At 45.8% G+C, this 21,728-nt stretch overlaps 1 protein-coding gene across 3 annotated transcripts in view; it reads left to right on the top strand.

Moving 5' to 3' along the window:
• Window positions 1–13,191: 13,191 nt before the first annotated feature.
• The window catches only part of NXPH1 (neurexophilin 1), a 141,442-nt gene continuing 132,905 nt past the window's right edge, over window positions 13,192–21,728 (top strand). The window contains exons 1-2 of one of the 3 annotated variants that reach the window (XM_068210253.1): window positions 13,192–13,452; window positions 14,389–14,550. In XM_068210253.1, coding sequence (XP_068066354.1) covers window positions 14,497–14,550 — 54 coding nt within the window. In that variant the 5' untranslated portion in view covers window positions 13,192–13,452; window positions 14,389–14,496. Of the gene's footprint in view, window positions 13,692–13,730; window positions 13,875–14,388; window positions 14,551–21,728 lie in introns of those variants that run through there. The other 2 variants (XM_068210244.1, XM_068210263.1) reach the window with 2 other exon arrangements.

Raw genomic sequence — 21,728 nt, 5'->3', positions numbered from 1 at the left:
TTCACAGTGCTCTCCTCTGCTCACATATTTCTTCTTTTTCTCTTTCCAAGAGTGGCTTTTGGGGTGAAGCTTGAATCCTGCTGTAGTGGGTCTTCTCTTATACACTTTGCATTAGCAATTTCCTGCTTCACTGCTCCTGCACTATGAGACACGCTTTAAGATTTAGTGATCTTATAGCAGAGTTGAATAACAGCACTTCCATTTCCTTTTACAAAAATTGGCATCTCTCTTGCCCTAGTCACTCAGGTGCATTTAAACAAAAATTGCAACAGAGAAAGGAAAAAAGTAGCATCAGACTTTTTAACAGTGGCTCTCAGGTATCTGCATTTTTTGGAATACAAGAACAAACAAGTTGATGAATTTGAAGGGGATTTTTTTCCTTCCTCACATCATTTTATTGCTTTGCCATTGGTTTTACTAGAAGAAAAGTGGTTTGTAGGGGCTTTCCTTATGTGGAAGCTATTACACAGTGGTGATCTTATCTTTCTGTGCAGCTTTTCTACTTCTGTTAAAGCCATTTGCTGATAGAGGAGTAGACCTGTGCACAGTCAGAGATGGGGATGTAGTAACCATTTGTGAGCAATGTATTTCTTGTACTCCTGTTTTCTGACTTCTTTGCTCTTTTTTTTTTTTTTTTATTAAATACTTAAGATGTGTTTTTCTTCATGATTCCCACAGACTGTTAAGCTGAACTTTCCATACATCTCTTTCCTGAGAGGAAAAAAAATTATTTAAAACACATGTTTAAAGGGTCTACCTTTTAATTTACTGACCTTGAACTTCACTTTACATTTTGCTGCCACTCTACATGGATGCCACTAGTAAATGAGGTCCCCTTGCAACTTTTCACTACCATCCTAATTTTTTCCAGTCCTGAATAATTTTCTATCATCATGATGTGCCAATTTTGGCGCATCAGTGTAATGTTCCTTTCAGACTTTCAAACTGCTGAGCACCAGAAATGCCTACGTGGATCCCTATGAGCCCCCCTGGCTCAATCTCCTTGTTGTGAAAAATTTTAATTCATAACAAGACCTGCATCTTCCTCCAGGCAAGCAGAGTGTTTTTAAAACCCTTATGGAGAGAATATAACCAAACTTTTAACGAAATTCTCATATTCCTACTACACTGCAGTATCCTTGTTTACGTATTAATTGACACTTCAAAGAAAGGTAGTAGATTTATGAAGCATGATTTTTCACCACGACACTCATACTGACCCTTCTCCAACTTATCATGTTTATTTCAGAGTTTATATATTCTGTTCTTAATGTAGTTTCTACAAATTTACCCAAGATGGAAAACAGATTTACTTGGTTCATGCCAACAACTGTTTAAAGAAATTGGCACCAAACTTAACATCTCTGGTACCAATACTGGTGTGTGTCTTAAGATATGAAATGGAGTTGGCTCTTCAGCAATTTCATACATTAATTCCTTTAGGTGTCCTGAGTGAACAGCTTTTAGTTCTGGAGCCTCATTTGTTACAACTTATTTTGTAGTTTTTTTCTGTACTATTTTCTTCTACATTTCAGTTTGAGACAGATCATCATATTCTTATCCCATATAAAGTGCTCTGTTGCCTGAGCCTCCCTCAGATCCTCCACCATGAACAGCAGCGGAAAAATTCATTAAACATTTTCAATCTTATCTTCCATGAGCATTCCTTTTACATCTTGATCATATATCTGCCTGACTAACTAGCTGGCAGCTGTCCTACTTCTGATGTATTTAAAAGGAGGGGTCTTTTTAATGAAACACTTTTATACCTTCAGTAAATTGCTCTTAAAAATATTTTGGGCTTCCTTGTGGTTTTCTGTAAACCTTCCAGTTTTTAATGATCTCTTTTCCTCATTTGGATGAAACTACTTTTATTTTTTCTTTTTTACTTTTGAAATCTTTCTTCACCCTGTTAACTCTAGCTGACTTGTGATTTTCTTCTTTTTAAAGTTTTGTGATAATAGTTCCTGGCTTACTTAGAACCAACCTCTAACAGGACATCTTAAAACAATTTCCACACCATGCAAAAATTTTTGCCCTTTTGCCTCTTTCCTAGTTTTCTCTTTTTTAGGGAGTTCTCTTTTTTGAAGTCAAATACCTTTCACATTAATTCTTCCAACTCTTTTGCTCCTATCAGCATAGTCACTGTGCCTGTAATATAAGGTTCTATTATGTCTCCTTTGGAGCCAGTTTGAAGTAGGCCACTGCGTGAGCCTGGGTCAATAATAGCTTTTCCTGGTGGGGACTCTACAAGCTGTCACCTCATGCAATCATAAGTGGGCAATGGCTCTAGTCCTCAGCCCTGAGAAGAGGACACAGCAGGTACCTCTGACACCCTTCTGCACAGCAGCAGTTCCTGGGACTCTTGAACTTCTAGGAAGGTTTCTTCAGACTGTTGATAGCTCACTAACCTGCTTTGTCACACGTGTTGTATAATCCCACCCTGCCGCTGTGATGAAAGGGTCCTGCTTGATTTATCCACCAGTATCTTGCAGCAGAAGGAGGGAATGTCTGAAGTAAACAAAGATTCAGAAGCAGAAGTCTTTCCCTGGGGTATTTAGTCCAAGAAGGAGGAAGCTGTTATCTAATGCCAAACATTTATTCCCTGTGACTCCTTGCTAAGAAGGAATCCTTGTTTTTCATTTCCCTAGCTATGGCTGTGAACAAAGAACAGACTCTCTCTCTTAGTCCTTGGGAGCATGGTGCTTTCAGGCAGCGTTTGTCAACAGCATCCCAAAGCTTTGAATTCTCCAGTGTTCAGCCCATCTCAGGGTACTTCCTCAGGAAAGCAGACACTCTTTGTTCTCAGCTGTCAGCTCTGGAGCTGGGTCTCGTGTCATGAGCAGGGGTATCTGCTGCCTGTAAAAAGACTGGGAAATTACAGGTGATTTCTGTGTTTGAATCACCTTGGATTATCATCATGGAGGTGAGGCAGCTGTATTTCCAGGGGCTGTCATGCATATAGGCCTTTCTTAATGAGAATTTATGAGTCCTCTGAGGTACAGAGGAGAGAGAGCCTCCCTTCAAACAGCATGGAAGTCAGATACCACACATGGGGATAAGCCCCAGAGCCTTGACAGAGGTGTGGATTTGGTGACGAGTTATGCCATTTGTTTGGATAGAAAGAGACAGAGGTATAACACCACTGAGTTGGAAAGAGTATGTACTGTACCTTTTTTACAGGTATTGGCTTTCCTTGACTTTTATTTATTTAAAAAAAAAAATTAAAACTTCTCTCTAACTGTTTCAATTAATCAATGAGTTGGTTCTAGTTTGGTTTTTCCTTCCTTCTTACATAGATTTCAGCTATTCCAAAGCATTCCAAAAATTAACCTTTTTGCCTTTACTGCTTTCTTAACCTTGCTTTTCAAATGTATCTTTTCTCTGTCTTTGTGGCAGTTTCAGAGTACACTTCCTAGCTCAAAAGATTACATTTTCTCCCTTTGATATTGATACTGTCATCATCCAGATCTACCACATCCTCTTTGATGTTATATAAGAAACTATCTAGAAGACTTCAGAGGTCCAATGATATTACATGTGGCCTACAAAACACTGGCCAGGTTTCCACGGCTTTAGAAACTGGATTATCTGTGTACTTAACAATTGAATCTTTCTGTAGAGTATGTCTTTTACAATGAAAGCTAGATTCCTTGTCCACTGAGCGGTATCCTTGGTGAAAAAGAATATATGGACAACCTAGGGTTAAGGGAACCCATGTACTGGAAAAAACTTGCTCCTTTTCAGATGAGTGGTGCCCTGATGTTTATTAGCACAGGTGCTGTAGCCCACAGCTGGGACTGTGCTGTCTCCACGTGGATTGGTGGTGCTCTGCTGTGTCCCCAAGTTCTTTCCATTTGTCACGTTTGCCAGGGCTGGGAGCTCGGCTGCTGTGAGCACACCCCATCTGCTCGGGGGCAGATAATTGTACAGATGATACCTGTGCATTAAGTGAATCAAGTGGCTTCCTCTCTCCTTCTGGTCTCATTAGATAGTTTGCTCCAAGCTTCTACAAAGGAGATAGTTAATTAAGGGTAATTAATCTACCATTGCAGTGCCCAGCACTCAGATGGAAACCAAACAGCAACCTATTTATCAGTCTTTCAGACCAGATTTATACTGAATCCAGATAATATTGTTAAAGCTGTGGATTTAATTCAAATTAGGAATTTGAACTGCAATGCTCAAGGATTTGCTTAATTTTAATGAGTGGTGCTCAAACTGAACAAATTCTAAAACTGTATGTCTGTTTTTTCTAAGTACACTGTACCATGCTGGCAAAGTTTTAAATTAGCTGAATTTGAAATCTAATTGAATTACACAATTCCCAGCCTGTCTCAAATTTAAATATAATTCTCCCTTAAGACTAGCTGATCTGTAGAATCCAAATTTACTGAATTTATTTTACTGCAGTATTTGAAACTTGTCAGGTCAGAAGAGCAGATTTTATCCTAAACAGTCTGTTCATTCTGAGGATTATCTATTTTATACTATATATCTAAATCTGCAAACAATTTGAACTTGAAAAAAATAGTACATCCATGTTTTGATGTGTACATTGATGCCTATGTAGGTAGCCTGTGCTTGGCTAAGAAGAGTTTTGTTCTTCATCTTAAAACTCTTCTCCTCTGTAAAGACAAAAATGAGATCTGCAAGCTTCAATTTACCTGGGGAGCTGGGTGATCATGGCTACCTTGCTAGACTTAAACACCATTGCTGTTTAAATCAGGCTTCTGTCAGCATCAGATAGTCTCCTTAAATCTATGTGTAGAAATAAAACCATGGACACTTCTTATGTCCTCAAGAGGAAGATGGATCTTCTGAAAATGTGCTTCTTACAATTATATTTTATGATCCTATTACTTTAGGAGTGGTACACTACATAAGCTCAGCACCTTTGAAAATAACATAATATATACTATCAACAGATGACAAGAATCAAAAGATTTGTCAGCATAGCTCTGAAATAAGTATAGGATGAAAAGTAAAAGAGGGATCTGTCAGTAGGGTAATTGGTTGACTCTCCAAAACAGGAATCCCATTTTAAAGCCTGCTGGATGATGCTTGCCTGGCACTGCATGATCATCTGAGGCATAACTATCCAGGACTGATTTTGATCTTATTAGTAAACTCTGCCTTAGCATCCTGCAGATTATTTTAATTCATGTGTCATTTGTGGGTTTCATGCTTTTTCACACTCAAGGAAATAGATCCACTTGGTTCCCCTTGGTTTAATTTTTTTTTATATCCTCCAAATGTCCTTGCAGTCACTGCAAGTTATGTACAGCTGTGAAGAACAGTTTCACTGTAGGATGTGAGGTTAACCGACCTGGGGAATTGGACTGTCCACCCCCAAATCACAGCTCACAGGACCAGTCTGAGTATGAGCTGTTCTGCAGCTCTTGCCAGTGTACTGCCACTGCTGCTGACATCCTTGGGCCTTGTACACTTTTCCTTTTCAAAGATATCCCTTCCCTGTTTTAAACTATTATGTCCTCTGGGATATGTGTCAGTGAAATCAACCAGTTTTATTTCAGGTGATTTATGTATCTTAAATTCCAGCTTTAGGAAGTCCACTTATCAGTTGGTGGCACCAAGGTTCTCTGTGTGCATGCAAGGAGTTCTTGTAGCAACATGGGAGGGCTCTGCTCAGGAGCTGTGATTTTATTGCTGTGAGTGTGATGTGATAACACAGCCTCAGACTGCAGCAAGACAAATCCTGGTGGCCTGAGAGAAGCAATCTTCACAGGCAGAGTAGTCAAGACTGGAATAGATGTCCACATATGGTGATGTTTGCTTATGTTGGTGCATCCCATCACATTATGAAACAAGAATAGTGGTTTAAACAAAAAAATATATATATCCTTGGTGCTAAATTACATGGTGTAACTTAGAGCAATGCTTATGTACTATAACATGGCCTGTTGCAAAACCTCCCTGGGGATCTTTCTGCACACTGCTTTGGGGGACATCCTTAGAGCAGTGCCTAAATAACAGCATTAGGCGTGATGGGTGCTGCTCTCTACCAGAAAAAGATGACATTTTCTTGTGTCAGGGGCAGAAGTTTAATATCTAAGATGAAGACTTTCTTCCACCTCTCTGTTATGTTTATAGACTGCTGCATGGATAACTGGCTGCTTTTGCTTGGCGAGGGTAATGTTAGACGCTTTTTGCGGTATTATACTGCGCCACAAGGTGGCACTGGAAGATTGCTATAATCCAGCCTAATTAACACCATCACCCCGCAGTCTCTGACAGAGAAAGCACGAATTTTCGTATTAAATTACCTAAACCAAGGGAACTGGCTATTTTTCTTTCTTCTGAATTTTGGATTCACTAAAATTTTTTAGTAAGGTTTTCTCAAGAGTGAAAGGGAAATGTGTCTGTGTGCAGTGTAGCTATTGCAAAAGCACAACAAACTAACTCGACAAATCGACATCCCTTTGTTTTTCAGCATGTATTCGTTAATACTGGCGTTCCTAACAGCTGTCTCTGTTTTTTTAGCGAATTGTTCATACCTCAGCAGAAACTGCAATGCAAAAGTGGGATTTTAATTTCCTCTGTAATTTCTTTGATAAATTGTCTGAAGCTTTCTGTTCCCTAATAAAGTAAGGTTGAAAATCTATTTCAGGTTTTTCTCCTGGTGAAAAGGTGGAAAATTCTCACAACGTTTGTCTACGTCTAATAGATTTCACAATATTCTAGTCCAAAATATCTCACTTGGTTTTAATACCAGATGTAGGCTTGGGTAAACAAAATCAGTTAATTACTGTATTGCTATTACAGGTGAAATGTATTTTTGCATGGCTTTGCAAAGTACTGGTCTACTTCCTGTATTGTCACATTTCTTTCTGATTCTCTAAACACTGAAAATATCAAAGCTGTTTCGTACTTTAGTGAAGTAACAAATTGTCGTTCACTTGGGTGGGCTATTGTCTAGCTGACGACTGTCTTTTACACCTATGACTGAGAATGCCCGCTGGCTAACAAAGAAAATAAAACACGTTGGTGCCTTTTTAGTCCTAAGTACTATAGCTAAAATGTAAAATCTTGATCATGAAATGTAAACAGCCTTCATTAGTGTAAAAGATATTCCTTGCTGGTCTTGAGACCTGATCACATGAAATAATTTACTTGGTCGGGGACGTGAAAAAAATTTGTCTTTAAAAATTCTTGTTGCTGCAAGACATATTCTAAGGAGACTTCTCACAAAAGCTCAACTCCACCTTGTTCAAAGGAAGTCTCAATACTTTGATTTATCTGATGATGAACAGAGTGGTCACCCAAATTTACAGGTCTAAAGCACGAAAGACAAAGTTTTTATGAATAGCTGATTTTGTCAAATGATAGCTCATTTTGTCTTGTAGGTTAAACAATATTAAATTATTAATTATGAAAGGTAACCCCCCCCCCCCCTCAGGTTCTGCTACTCACTGAGCTTGAGGCAAAATCAGTGTGGCTGGTAATTTACAAACCCACCATGAAACAAAAGAAATGTGAAAGGGTTCAGAGCTCCACAAAACACACTGAACACTCAGAAACTGGTTTCTTCCTAGCTACAGCCAGTGGCAGCTGTATTTGACATGAAGAGTCCTGTGTCTGAGCTCAGGCTCTTCTATCTGAGATCATTTATCCTTTTATCAGATGCTTTCTTAAAAGAGAATAAGGTTCCTTTTGGACACAGCCATTCCAGTAATTTACCACCTGTACTTCTCTTTCGGAGGTCAACAGAGCTTTTTACTGCAGTGTGTAAAAACTGTAGCCCCAGCCTGGCTCCGTGAGCAGGTGAGTGTAGAGCAGCACACCCAGCACCCGCTGCCTGTCAGCCTGGCACCAATGTGCTTGCCACAAACCCCAAGAGGTAGAAGAGTGGGTGGAAAGAGCTGCCCCCAGAGCCCTCAGTGTGATGGCTCAAGCATCAAGAGCCCGACTGGGTATGCAGCCTCATGTCCTGCCCTGCCTGGCTGCAGCTGCAGCCACTCCATAGAGTGACAAGTAAATTCTGGCTTCAGGACAGCACTGCTGTTGGGTGTACAAAGTCAATACAGGATGAAGGAGAAAAAAAGAGGCATAAGGAAAGGTACTAAAGAGATCTGCCTTCAGTGAACTTAACACTGCATCAGAGAATATATTCCTGCTTATAATGGAATGGAATGGAGAATAGTTGATTGCTGCTTCACAAGGTGTGGCTTCACAATGTTGTTTTGGCACATATGATGTAGAGCCAGGATGTCCTACTCTGGCAGGCTTTTGGGGTAAAATTTTGCCATTCTTCCTCATTCTCTGTCAAATGTCCTTCTGCCCTGAATGCTCAAGGTTTATGCAGCTCTCTGACTCAAGCCTTGAAAAGCAAACTGCTCTCAGGAGCCAAGGGCAGCTGCTTTGACCATGCCCTGAGCCGTAAGCATTCCTTCTTCCTTCAGCTCAGCTGGCAGCCAAAGAAGCCTTCAGAGATTTCTCTACTCTCTTCCTCACCATCAATGAAAGAAAGCAAACTGGCTTTGCAGACTCTCCCTTGTGTCAGTTTCTTCTTCAAGACAATTTAACTCTCATATTTTAGCTTACTTGTATAAAGCCTTCCCAGCTGACATGATATACATTGTGTTATTTTGCAATTAAAACCCATACTCATAGACATAGAAATTTTAATAAAACTTTTGTTATCAAGTTTATTATTCCAACAAGTGTTGCTGTCAGCTAATAATCCCTAGAGTGGTCTTCATGAAATATTCTAATAATTGGATTTTAATTAAGCAATTCACTTAGTCCTACATTCTTTTTGAAATCTAATTATGTCTTCTGGAAACTCACCCAAGTTTTGGTATTTTCTGGACCTAATATACAGACTTAGTACAGACTCCTTTCTTACTTTAAGTTCTTTTTCTCCACTTCTTATAGTTATTATTGGAACACTTCTATTTCCTGTATTCCCACTGTAGAAAATTTTCTAGATCTAATAGACAAAAGAAATGTGGAATACAAATAAAAATCTCTATTATAAATATTATGTTAAAAAAAGAAGCTCCCTATGCAATGGAATTTTGAAAGACTTTTATGTATTAAATTCATTATTTCCTCTCCTCCCGAAATTTAAAGACATTACTAATGAGAAAATCCCATAGATAAACTTGGCTGTAAGTTTTATTCATATAGATTATAATTTATGTCTTACCTCATCTCAAGTATTTTTTGGTAAAATCCTGAGTGTATGTGTGCACACTGAGTGTCACCTGCAATAAGTCTCATGAAGCCTGTAGGCTTACTCGTGTTTATATCACAGAAGCACTGAGTGGTCCAGACACAGCTGTTTCTACATTACCTTTTAGTCTTTGATGCTGAACATCACATCACACTCCAGCATGGTGTGAATCCTCATGGTATAGTGTCAGAAGAAATAGTTAAGAACACCATGAATACAAGGCACTTCTCTTGAAGGGATTGGAGCATTCCTGTATTTTTCCATACGGGATACAGAGAAATATCACTTTGTGGTGTGCCTTTGACTGTAAGTAGGCAGAAATCAATGTAATAAAAATAAAAGTCTCACAGAGATATTTTTATATTTAGAAATAGCAATAGTACATACAGTCATATTCTGACCTTGAAAAATGGAAATAAAATGTGACAAGGGACTCTGTTTGTAGTATTTATACCAACCATAAAAATGCTCTCTTCAAACATGAATATTTCCTTGAAACAAAAGAAATCTATTTAAAATGTGAAGAGGGGAAGGGATAAGAAGAGAAGGTCTGATGAGTTAATGGTTGGCAATATGAAGAACATCTCAATAAGATTATTTACATGAGTGATATGAGGCATCTGGCCCACACACTGTATGGTACAAATATAGAAAAGCTGTGGAGGCCATAATCTGTCATTGTAGTGCATATGCAACTCCAGCTGAATTCAGTAGTATTTCAACTTGCAAATAGATAAGACAGCAGAATTGCACATGCCCTACATATGTACTATACAGTTTACAGGCTGGACACTTCATATCACTCATGTAAATAATCTTACTGAAATATTCTTCATATTGCCAGACACCAATTCATCAGACTTTCTCTTCTTATTCCTTCACTTCTTCACATTTTAAATAGATTTCATTGTTCTCTGGCCCGCCTTTGCCTTCTTTGCTTTGCTTTTTTTCACAATCAGTTTGTTTCCAAAATAAGAGATGTGGCCTCTATGAATAGGATTCCATGGGATTCAGTTCTATTTACTATTTCATAAATAACTGTCCATGTTTAGACAGGTTAGTTACATTGTGCAGTAAGTTTAGCACAATCATTTGATATTTATCATTACAGCATTGTATTTTCTTCTAGTGCCTCAAGCAATTAAACCATGTGCCCATCTTCCATTGGAACCTGGAACAGTTATTAATCACTTGCCATTGTCTTTGGATTTTCTGCTTGTGACCCTTTCAGTTCTTCAAGCAGGACGCTATCTTTGCAGAAACAGGGAAGATATCTAAAGACTAGAATGTGTTTCCAAGCTTTTAAAATAGTCCAATTACATTCTATAGTCTTTTTCAAAGTCCGTTACTAAGCCCAGAACTTGTGATTCTTTGAAACCTCACTAGCTGATACTGCTTTGATGAGGACCTTATTGTTAAAATTGCAAACAGCATCCAAATGGTTGAAATTAAAATTCACTTATTCACTGCAAAAATCTAATATTCCACTTAAGCTGCTGCACCAATATTACAGAATCAGGTGAAAGTCAAATGATTGTATTCAAAAATCTTAACTGTCAGATTTTTACATGCATTTTATCATTTTATTCCCCTTGAAAAAGTATCACATGTTCACAAGTAGAATACTTTAGACTTTGCATTTTTTTGTCTTTAATAATAAAAATGCTTAATCCAGACTCCTATATACTTCTTGCTTCTTTCTTCTGGAATGGCAGTGGAGAGAAGGAACAACCTAAGCAACATTTCTGAAGGAAATCTCAGTTCCATTGTATTTAGAAAGTTTGTCCCAGTGACCTCTGGCTAAGGAGGTCAGCTGAAGGGCAAAGAAAGATACCCTCAGTTAAGTCAACGAGACCTTGGAACAGTCTGAACCTTCAGTAAACAGATTCATCCATCCTTAAGAACTTTGCCTCAAGAGTCTTCCCAACAATTCAAATAGATGCCACACAGATCAGGCCATTTATAGGAGACCTTGCTGAATTCACAGGGTGAGGACATTTCAATGGGATGAAGTAAAGATGAGGCATGCTTGTGAGTCCAGTGGAGCCAGGAGCTCCTCCACAAAGCTCCTCTAGACAAGGTATAAGAATCTGGATGAGAAAGACTAGGAGGACCTTCTTCTATTTGACCAGCTGAAGGAATGATTATTCTCCTAGGACTACTGGCTTGTCACTCTAATATGAAGGCAGTGATCAGAACTTGAGTAAACTGAATCAAGTTATACATAGAGTTGAATTTCTCCTTCCTGAAGAAATTATGTCTTCTCCAGGAACATGACCTACTGAAGCCTGGCAGACTTTGCTTTTTGTGCTCCATACTAACCTGGCAATTTCATATCTAAAATAAGAGTAACTGTGCTGGGTTAAACAGCACGTTACTGCAATGATCAGCAGTATGCTCCACACAGTCTATAAAAAAGTTTGTTCTATGCAAAGAGAGCAATATCTATCTATCTATCTATCTATCTATCTATCTATCTATCTATCTCCTCTCTCTTTCTCTCATCTCTCTAGAATGTTTATTAGGTGTGGTTCCAGCCCCAGGCTTACAGAGAAGTGAGAGTGGGAGAGATAGGAAGGAAGGAGTTGCAAGGGAAAAGTCAGCTGCAATTTTTTGTTATCCTTTTGAAACAAGAAGTCCCTAGGCAGCTTTAGCCTGCACTGCAACACAGAGCCTGTCTGGAGGGGCAGGATGACAGTATGATTCCTCGCAGGCTGCACACTTCTGTTCAAAGCTGTGACATGAGCATTCTGCATGTCTAGCAGAGTGATGGTGCTGGAAGCATATGGAGGTGTCCATCTTCCAGGTGTTTGGAACAGAAATGGCTATGGGGGAGGGCTCTGGTGCAGCTCTTTCAAAGAGTGCTCAGTACCTTCCCCATTCTTTCCCTGCTCCGCTTTTATTATAGTGTTCCAAACTCAGACACCAAAATTAAAACAGTACTTTACAGCTTGATACTGAAGCCTCAGATCACAGATATTAATTACCCCTATGTACTCTGAGAGAAGGATTTGACAGGACAACTGAAGTCCTCCTTTTCTTTCTCATTTCCCTCTCTGTACAGCTTACTGTCATGCTTCTCGCTTTGGCTTTGGGAAGTGATAAATCTGAGGTTTGCTGTTGAGTCTAGGCATCTGGTAAGGCTGCTCTGTGCTTCTGGTATCCTTCCCTTCAACCTGTCCCAATGTCACACTAGTAATGATACTGTTTAGGGGATGGAAGAGTATGAAAAGCATCCATAGGATTCTTTGTAAAGTAGAAGCAAAAGCAGTTCGGTGAGACCTTTCCATTTGTATGACACCTGGCAGGATAAGCCACAGCACCCGACGCGGGTGGGCTTTCCAGCTTCACTCCGAGGGGCTGTCCAGCTACAGGTTCCTGCAAGCGTGGGAGAAGCAACCCGTCCATCCTGGAGCCTGGCTCCCGCAGCTGTCACCCATCTGGGCTCCGCGATCCTGCCACCTCCGTGCCTGGCTGGCGGGCGCCCGCTGACTTCCCAGGCGGAGCAGCACTGTCGGTGCACGGGACACCGCAGAGGGAGGTGGAAAAACTAAAATGAAAGGGAAGAAAGAGGAAGAAGGTGCTCTGTCATGCCCCTTTAAGGCAGACAGCCGGCTCCCGCGGGCAGGCGGAGAGGGAAAGGGCTGTGCCCAGGCAGCAGTGCGGGCAGAAGGGAGGGCAAGGAGGGCAGCGCCCGCTCCCGGGCAGAGCGAGGCAGCAGGCGGATAGGACAGACAGCAGGGACAGGGCAGAACACACGGCAGGCAGCAGGGCGGATAGGACAGGCAGCAGGGACAGGGCAGGACACACAGCAGGCAGCAGGGCGGATAGGGTGGGCAGGGCGGGCAGCGCAAGGCAGCGCAAGGCAGATCGTGCCGCCCGGGGAGGGCTCTAATTCATCACCCCGTTCAGCGGAGAGGATGGGACGACGCTAAACTCCCCTTCTTCCCTCCTCCCTTCCCCCCTCGCCAAGCAAGCCCCCCCTCCTCCCCCCTCCGCTGCTCTTTCTCTTTCCCCAAGCAGTGAGCCTCGGACAGTGCTCGGCTCCAGCGCTTTATTTTAAGATGATCGGCCAAGGTCTTTGCAGATAGATTTTATCTGAAGTTAAATAGCAGGCGCTCGCCGCTCACTCGCCAATAAGTCATTTTTAATAGAGACAAATCGCTCTGGACGCCCCGGAGCGCCGGTGCAGCCGCTTTTGCCCGCGCCCCCCGCCGAAGGCGAGCGGGCAGCCCGGGCAGCTCCCTCCTCCCGTAAGTGTCCTGCTCGGCGGATCCTGCTCGTGTGTGGAGAAGGGGAGGCAAGGGGGGGAGAGCCGGCCAGCCGCCCTGACAGTGCCTGCGCTGGATGCACAGCGGCCGCGGGACACCTCGGCGCGGAGCGCGGCGAGGAGATGCGCAGGGGTGGTGGGCTGCGCCGCGGCACTCAGCCCCTCTAGGCTCGCCCATGGAACGTCCCGCGGAGCCCCGTCCGCCGTCGGATCCCCCACGCCGTACGTATCCCCACCGTGGCCCCCCCGCGGCGGCGGGGCTGTCCGCGGGCCGCGGGGGCGGAGAAGGGCTGGGGCCGGGGATGGGGGTCCTCGCCCGTCGGGGCGCCCCGGGGCGCGGTCCCGGCCCGGGGTAAGGCACGGCGCGCCTTTACGAGCGGCAGAGGGAGGTGGGCGCTTGCAAGGGTAAGCAGATCCTGCTCGGGCGTCCCGAATGCAAATCGCTCTGCCTCGGCTTTAAGCGCCCAGAAGCACCCGGAGCCACGACCCCAGCGTCTGCTGTCGTCTTGTCCCCGCTCCGGCGCCGCTCCGCTCCCTAGCTCGCTGCCGGGGCTCCGCAGCCAAGTGGCGAGCGGCTGCCGGCCGGTCCCCGCCGAGGGCACACAGACAGGCAGGGCTGGCAGCGGCACCCCCGGGCCGTCCCAGCCCACACCACGGGGCTCTCCTGCCCAGCGCTGCCTATAGGCGGTCTGCCGCCACCTCGGACCGTGCGATCACTTTGCTTTGACGCTGGATTAACTCGATTTTAATCGTTTTTTGTTTCCCCTCCGCCCCATTCCCACACCCCATCTCCTCCTTCTCTCCCGCTGCCGCCCCCAACCCCCCCCGCCCCTCTTTCCCTACACACCTCTCGTCCCCCCTTGTGCTGAGCCTAACCTTGTCTTGTGGTCATGGGATCTATAATTTCGTTTTTGTCTAGGCTGGTGAGAGCTCTGCTTGTTCTGTAAAGTGGATGTCAGGTGGATCTATGTTCTGGAAGGAACAAAGAGGCAGCGAAAGCAGCACGGGGGAAGTTTGAGCGGCGAGGATGCAGGCTGTGTACTGGTACGCGGTCCTTCTGCTGCAGCCCACTCTCTACTTGGTGAGTGTCCCCGGCCCCTCTCACGGGCCAGGCATGGGGAAGCTCCTCGGGGAGGAGGGCGCCAGCCTGGCGGAGAACGAACAAACTCACGGCAACTACTTGCACCCCGCAGCCAGCCCTGCCCCGTCCTCCCGGGAACGGGGCGGTGCGGGTCCCGGGAAATCTCCCGGGAAATCTCGGCGGGGCGCGAGGAGTGGGGGCGCAGACCTGTAACTTCTCCGCGGGGAAGGGGTGCTCTGCTGGCCAGAGCAGGGTCGGGATCTCCTGGGCCGCGTCCCCCGGTGCCATCTCCCGGAACGGGTCCCTGGGTGTCTGCGTGGGCACCAGAGCACCGCCGCAGGGGCGCCCGGCCAGGCTGTAGGATGGAGGCAAGTTCCTGCCCTCTGCTCCCTCCTGAGGGTGGGAGCCCTCCGGAAGGGAACCCCCGCGGTATGCCACTACGGGCGGTGCGGCACCGGCGGGCGGGCACTCGGCGGCGAACACAGCTAGTATTTTCTGCGAGAAGTGTCATTGACTTTCGTAGCAAATCTCCTTTAGGATTACCGCGGGAACACGAGTAAACATTGTCGTTATCTCCTCTCACACACACACACACTTTATTCCCGCTACGATTGCAAGGAACAAAACCAGGCAGACTGCCCCTTTGCAGTCTGCATCCTCTCTCGCTTGTGATGCGTTAAGCAGGCAAACGCTTGGCGGCAGCTCATCCCCGTGGCTACGGGGGAGGGAAAAGACCTTTTTCCAGAAGCGTTGCCGAGAGAAGCACACCGGCGCCCGTGCTGGGGGTGGTGACGGCGACGGCCCGGCTTCGGCTTCGGCTCCGGCTCCCGGGCTCCCGGGCTCCCTGGCTCCCGGGCTCCCGGGCTCCCGGGCTCCCGGGCTCCCGGGCTCCGGGCGCTGTCCGCGCCGCCGCTCCCTGCGCTGTGGCGGCCGCGCCACCCGGGGGCGCTGCGGGGCAGCGCGCGCGGCCCCGCGCGGGGCAGCCAATCGGGCGCGGGCCCGGCGCGGGAGGGGGCGGGGGGGGCAGGCGGGGCCGCGCGCGCTCCTCCCGCGCCCGCGCAGCGCCCGCCGCCCCCGGCCCGGCCCGACCCAATCCCGACCCAATCCCGACCCAATCCCGGCCCCAGCCCGGCCCCAGCCCGGCCCCAGCCCGGCCCCAGCCCGGCCCGGTACGGCACCTCCTGGCCTTTCCCGTGCCCGCCCGACGTGGGGTCCTGCCCTCGCCGGGCGGTGCCACGTCTGCCGCGGGCGTCTCTCCTCCCTGCGAATTTTATAGCCGGGGTGGGGGTGGAGGGGTGGGGGGAAATGGGGAGAAAAGTGCGTGGCAAATAATCCATCAAAAAGCCGGAGCGAGATCGATACGTCGTGTTAAATTTTAAATGTGTTTGCTGGCAGTTAAACTGCTCTCGACTCATTACAACAACAGTGCTGGATTTATTCTAATGCGCTGCAGTCTGAACAACAAGCGCATTAATTCTCCTTTAATTGTAAACTGGGAGCATTTGAAAACCATTCAGTGTGCAAATTATGCTGATTCAATTACCGTTTAGTTACAGACTTCATTACCTGAATACTTTTTTTTTCCCGAGGATTTGGCATTGCAGAGTGAAGGAGACGATTTTCAAGTTTCCCTCGAAACAATGCGAAATATGATACAGAAAAAAAAACCCAAAAAAAACAGTCGGGAATAAAAGACAAGCTAGGGGGAGGGAATGCGCCCTTCAGCTGGTCTGTGTCTTCTGCCAAAACACTCGGGGAGGATCCAAAGGATTTCCCTAGCACGATTCTTCCTCCTAACTCGATACCTCCACGTCTGTGCCAATCTCCCCCTGTTCTCTGTATTTCAGGAGTGACTCTGAAAGTTTGCATTAGGCTATCACATGATAACAAACTGTTTATTAGCACCGAAGCATGAAGTTTTGATTAAAGCTTTAATGCGGTGCCACAAAGCAGCAAGGTGCAGCATTTTGTTGTGCCTATCCATATGTGCACGTCGCTCCGCGTGGACAAAAGCAGTTTCAATTAGGAATTAAATTTTCAATGCTCAAACTGTTAGGAGGGTAAATGAAATGGCAGCACAAACAGCTTCCTATAGAGTTTGTTAAAAAAAAAAACCTTTTTGAGAGGGGTTAATAATATAGGTGAGAGGGAAAAGAGTCTGTTTCCTTTTCGCCTGAATTAGGAGGTGTTCATGGAGAGTGAACAGCTGCAGTGAGGCTGGGCTGCCTTGAAGTCACTCATTTAGAAGACACTGTCTGCCTTGTAATTTCTCTTCACTTAGCAAACCGCTGCTCTTTTTTTACTTTTTTGTTCTTTTTTTCCCCCTCCCCTGTTAAACCTCTTTGTAAGAAATCTTAAGGAAAAAAAAATAGTGCTTCTGCTTTTCTTCCCCTTTTAATAGAGCCATATGCTATCTAGATTTAGTGCCTGAAATTTATAGGGATCGTGGCCGATCTGAAAGAGAGGAATTTTGCTGGGGTAGAGATGGTTTACCATATTATGTTTATTGAAAAGAACGTTAGTTGTGCGTTGCGAGGTTCATTTTCTCCTTGTTTCGAGCTGTGCAATGTATTGAAAGTGTTATATTTGATTTGCAGTGGTAGTGTATTTCCTTTGGCCTAAATGAGTAACTTAGTACTTATTTGTCAGAATTAGGACTTAACCTTTAATGACTTTAAAGTCTTGCAGTTGTTTTCTTTCTCTACTTTTAGAAAGCTGCCGAAAGTATTCAAACACCTACATTAGGTCTCGTTTACCACGACACTCCACATCACTGCTGCTCTTTCAAAAGCATCTTAGTCTGATTTTAATGGATGATGTTTCCTTAACTAACAGTGCTGTGCTGAGCTCAAAATCGTCAGTGAGGAAGAACGTAAAGAATAAAGAAAAAAAACCAAAATAACATTCGGAGATCGCAGAATTGAGTTCTATTTATAAGGACGCTGGGATTTTACACCATTCCTTTAAGGGAAACCTTCTCGTTGTATCTCCTGCGTAGTTGCGGGTGAACTTCCAGTCCGACACTACAGGACAATAAAAGGCCAGGCTGTTTCTTTTCATTTCTTCCTTATTTTTTCCCCCCTGTGTGGAAGCAACAAGCTGTAGAAGTGGCTACAGAACGCGCGGGCTGTTAGGAAGGACGGCAAGGATCCTAAGTATTATTTCTCAGAGGGACAGGTCAAGCAGGCCCTCGAAGGAGGAGGCAGATCGTTTGCGTGCCGGCAGCGGCGGAGTCGCTCCGTGCGGCGGGGCACGGCGGGCTGTGGCCGGCAGCTCCCGGCGGCCACGGGCGCTCGTCCCGTCCCGTCCCGTCCCGTCCCGTCCCGTCCCGTCCCGTCCCGCCTCTCCCCGGCCGCCGCCTGGGCCCTGCGCACCCCCGGCCGCGGCGGGCGCCGGGCAGCAAAGGGCTCGCACACGGCGGGATTTCACCCCCGGCACGGTCGCAGGCTTAACTCCCGCCCGGTCTGGGGAGACCTTCCCGCACCGTACAAGTACGGAGTGGGTACATGCACCTCTTTTGCCGGGATCATCCCGGCTCGAAGAGACTTCGGCTCATTATTTAGGTGCTCCTACACCGGAGTAGCGGGTACAGAACTAAAATCAGTCGGAATTTTGCGTGGCATGCTGCTAGGGTAAGGATCCCTCCCCCGCTTCATCCCCCGCCCGGCTTGTCGTCTCGTCCCTGCAAAGTGTTTATTCACCGGTGGGTTTAATTAGGACACGCACCAGAGCCGGGTAGCAGAGTGCTTCGACTCTGTGCAGAAGTTAAGCAGCGCAAGAGCAAAAGGAGGGGTGGTTTATCCACCCCGCGGTGAAGGCTCTTTCGCGGGGGAGCTTTCCTGCGCGGCGCTTTGCCAAAGCACTAGAACTGCGGGACTCACGGGGCACCTTGTTAAACACGGCGATGGCTTTGGCAGAGGGGCTTCGGAATCAGCCTGCTAACCTTCCCCCCGTGCCGGGCTGGGATTTTAAGGTCTGTTTCACACCGTCACTATAGCTTGGAGGCCTTCTGACAGCCGAGAGGAGCTTCCCTGCAAAATTGGTGTGAATAACAGAGGTTTAAAATTGTCCTCAGCGATGGCACACTTGGTACAGTATTTGCTGAGGGGGTAAACAGGGGGTTAGCGGCTCCAGAGTTTGTGTACATTTAATTTCGCTGCGTGTCGCACTGTTTGCGGTCATTTCACCCCGGTTAATGAAAGCTGTGGTGAACGTGAGGAAATATCACATGCCGGCGAAGATAAATTGATTTTTTTTTCTTCTTTCTTTTTAAAGATTGTTACTGATTGTGTCCTACTTTGTCATGGAAGAAAAAAAAAAAACCAAACAACAAACAAACCTACACCTCTACAGGCAGAAAACAAAAGAGACAGGAGGCATTGTCCTATCGTAATCACCACCCACAGTATTTTCTCAGAGGCATTTGGTAGTGAATACATTCGGGTATTGCTTTTTTCTCCCCAAATAAGCAATTTCTTTCAATTTTCAAATTGACGTCGAAGGCAGGGAGGGCGGGGGAGAGCGCTTGGCGGGCAGGGAGAGTAGTGGCTTTTTGTGCGGGGGAGTTTACGTAGCCTTGAGAAGCTCCTGCTCCCTATTTCTAAACGAGTTTGAGAGACGTTGTAGCGATGGTGTAAAGGGATGTAAAGGGAAAAAATTACCCTCTCGGAAGGTAAGACATGGGAATAACAACGGGACCCCGACCTCGTGTAGGTGGAACAAACTTATCTGTTTTATTTATTTATTTTTTTTTTTCAAGCAGAGGATAGTGTGTTCTTTTCCAGGCTTCCTTGCTTCCTAACCACCAGAGACCTGTGCTAGTTTTAGAAGGGGTTTCCCCGCACTGAACTTTCTTTTTCCTGATGCTTAGTACACACTATTTTAATTTAGTATATAGTTGGAGAAAGCAACCTGAAATAGATTTCACCTTCTGGGGAGGTGCCTGAATATAATCCAACATCCCTGCCTCTCTTCGAATAGACAAATCTTCCAAGTTGGTATGGTACCTAGAGGTATCCATTTTAACCTCTTTGATATTTCTCTGCAACTCTAAACCGCCATTTTAATTAACAAAAAACCCATTTCCTAATCGTCTTGGAAAGTGCGGTGAAGCAGGTTAAGAAACCAATTGCTCGGAATAGCCAGCACTTGGAGAAAATGGATGCGTGAACCATCCTACCCTCCCTAGGATTGGCTTCTGTTCTCTCGACTGGTTTTGGGTGAAGTATTAATGTGATTTAGCAGATAGTTTAACACCCAGCTCGCTCTTCTTGTAAGTCAGCATTAAAGCACCTCCTGGGTGCTTTGTAAATACAGCTTTAGCATTTTTTTCATGCTGTAGATTGACATGTTGACGATTCTGCTTTAAGGAATGTGACAATAAAGTGGAAAACCAAAGGCTGACAAGCACTTCATCAAGGATAAAAAGGTTCTGCTGTAAGGATGTCACTCAATTTATTGTGAAAGTCGAATGAATTACGTTTAATGAAAGTGCTCCCCAGATGAATATTACCAGCAATTTCCTGAGTTGGCTCTGTCAGATTGATATGAGGAAATGCCAACCCATATCAAAAAGGATCTCCAATCTCAATTACTATGCAAGCTTTCGAAGAGCTCCTTTTTATTGATATGATATATATTGGCAGGTTCTCAATGCTGTGCAAACTACTCTCTGTTTAACAGGACAGCACACTTCCTAGTTTATTGTTTAACACTACGTTTTTCTGGCTGTTGTATAAACTTCTGTGAGTGTCCTTTTTTGGAGGGGAAATTGCCTCTCATCCTCTTTCCCCTTCTGTGACCCAGAGAGATCAAATTGTGTGGCTGGCAGACAGTGACACTCATTGCAAGAAGTTTGTTCAGCCTGGATGGACAAAGCCGAAGGTCAAGACAAATAGCTCGGCTGAGACAATGGCATGGGATCCCCTAATTTTCAGTGCATTTCTAGGCAACAATCCATATCACGGTAATATTTGTTACGACTAGCAATCCCAACATTCCCACCCTTTCTTCATCATTCCTCTAGGGCTTCTAGGGGCAAATTAGGAATTCAGTGAGGCCTCGAAGGGAGAGAAAATCTCTCTCGTCACCTCATCTACATAAGAATTGACTTTTCGAGAGGCTTTTCTGTTCTATTTTAACTACTGTGACGCCAGTCGTTACTCAAGAATACAGCTTCTTTTCCCATAATCCGTCTTGCTGGGCTTGTTTGTGATTGATTCAGTCAGATTTCTTCTATTGCTTTGCCATACTCTTTCAATTTTTTGTATCAAAGCAGAGAGACGGTACTGAAGGACGACAGGGAGGCTCTCAAAACTCTGCAGTAGGATGGGGACGTGGTTACTTTCATGTGCAGCTGCACTTCTTGCATGAAGCATTAATGAGGAAGCAGAAGGAGCTTGTCCTTAGTACATATTGGGTTGGTCTGGCTTTCTTTGCTGGATCTGCGTCTGAAACTTTCTTCAGAGTACTATTAGTCTATGTATTATTTATTTACTTATTTATTTGTTTATTTTTTTAAAGTGTGTTTTTCCCCCCTCTGTCGGAGATGCTGAATGTTTCGAGCCGCGGACGGCGAGTGCAAGCCCTGCGGGGAGAGCGGGCAAGCTCTGGCAATGGGGCCGAGAGAGGGCTGGCGCTGTGACCCGCTCGGCTCCGGGCCGGGGCTGCCGCTGTCCCCTTGGCCGGTCCGGCAGCGACGTGCGGCAGCACCCTGGAGAGCGCCCGGGCCGGGGCAGCACCGCGGACAGCGCCCGGGCCGGGCAGCACCGCGGACAGCGCCCGGGCCGGGCAGCACCGCGGACAGCGCCCGGCCCCGGCCCCGGCCCCGGCCCCGGCCCCGGCCCCGGCCCCGGCCCCGGCCCCGGCCCCGGCCCCGGCCCCGGCCCCGGCCCGCACCGCCGGCTACTCGCTCACAGGCGCCCCGTCCCGGGCTAGTCAAGGTTTCGGGCTGCTGCTGCTTAGACCTCATTCTCAACACGCTCTGGACCTGGGGCTTGACGCTCTGTGCCAGTTTTCCTGAAGGAAGAAGCAGACAGGTGGACCAGCAGATCGATGTATTTGTTTACTGTTGCTGCTGACTGTCTTTCTCTCAGTGGTGAAATGGTAGCTTTAGTTTCTGAGGAAAAGATGGTCAGAGGGACAGTACATGAGTATGCGGTGGAACAGGGGTGGTAGAA

The sequence above is a fragment of the Anomalospiza imberbis genome, chromosome 1 (genome assembly GCF_031753505.1).
Source record: "Anomalospiza imberbis isolate Cuckoo-Finch-1a 21T00152 chromosome 1, ASM3175350v1, whole genome shotgun sequence".
In the NCBI taxonomy this organism is placed as follows: domain Eukaryota; kingdom Metazoa; phylum Chordata; class Aves; order Passeriformes; family Viduidae; genus Anomalospiza; species Anomalospiza imberbis.
The sequence above is the reverse complement of the archived record's forward strand: the minus strand, read 5'-3'. Positions and strand labels throughout refer to the sequence as shown.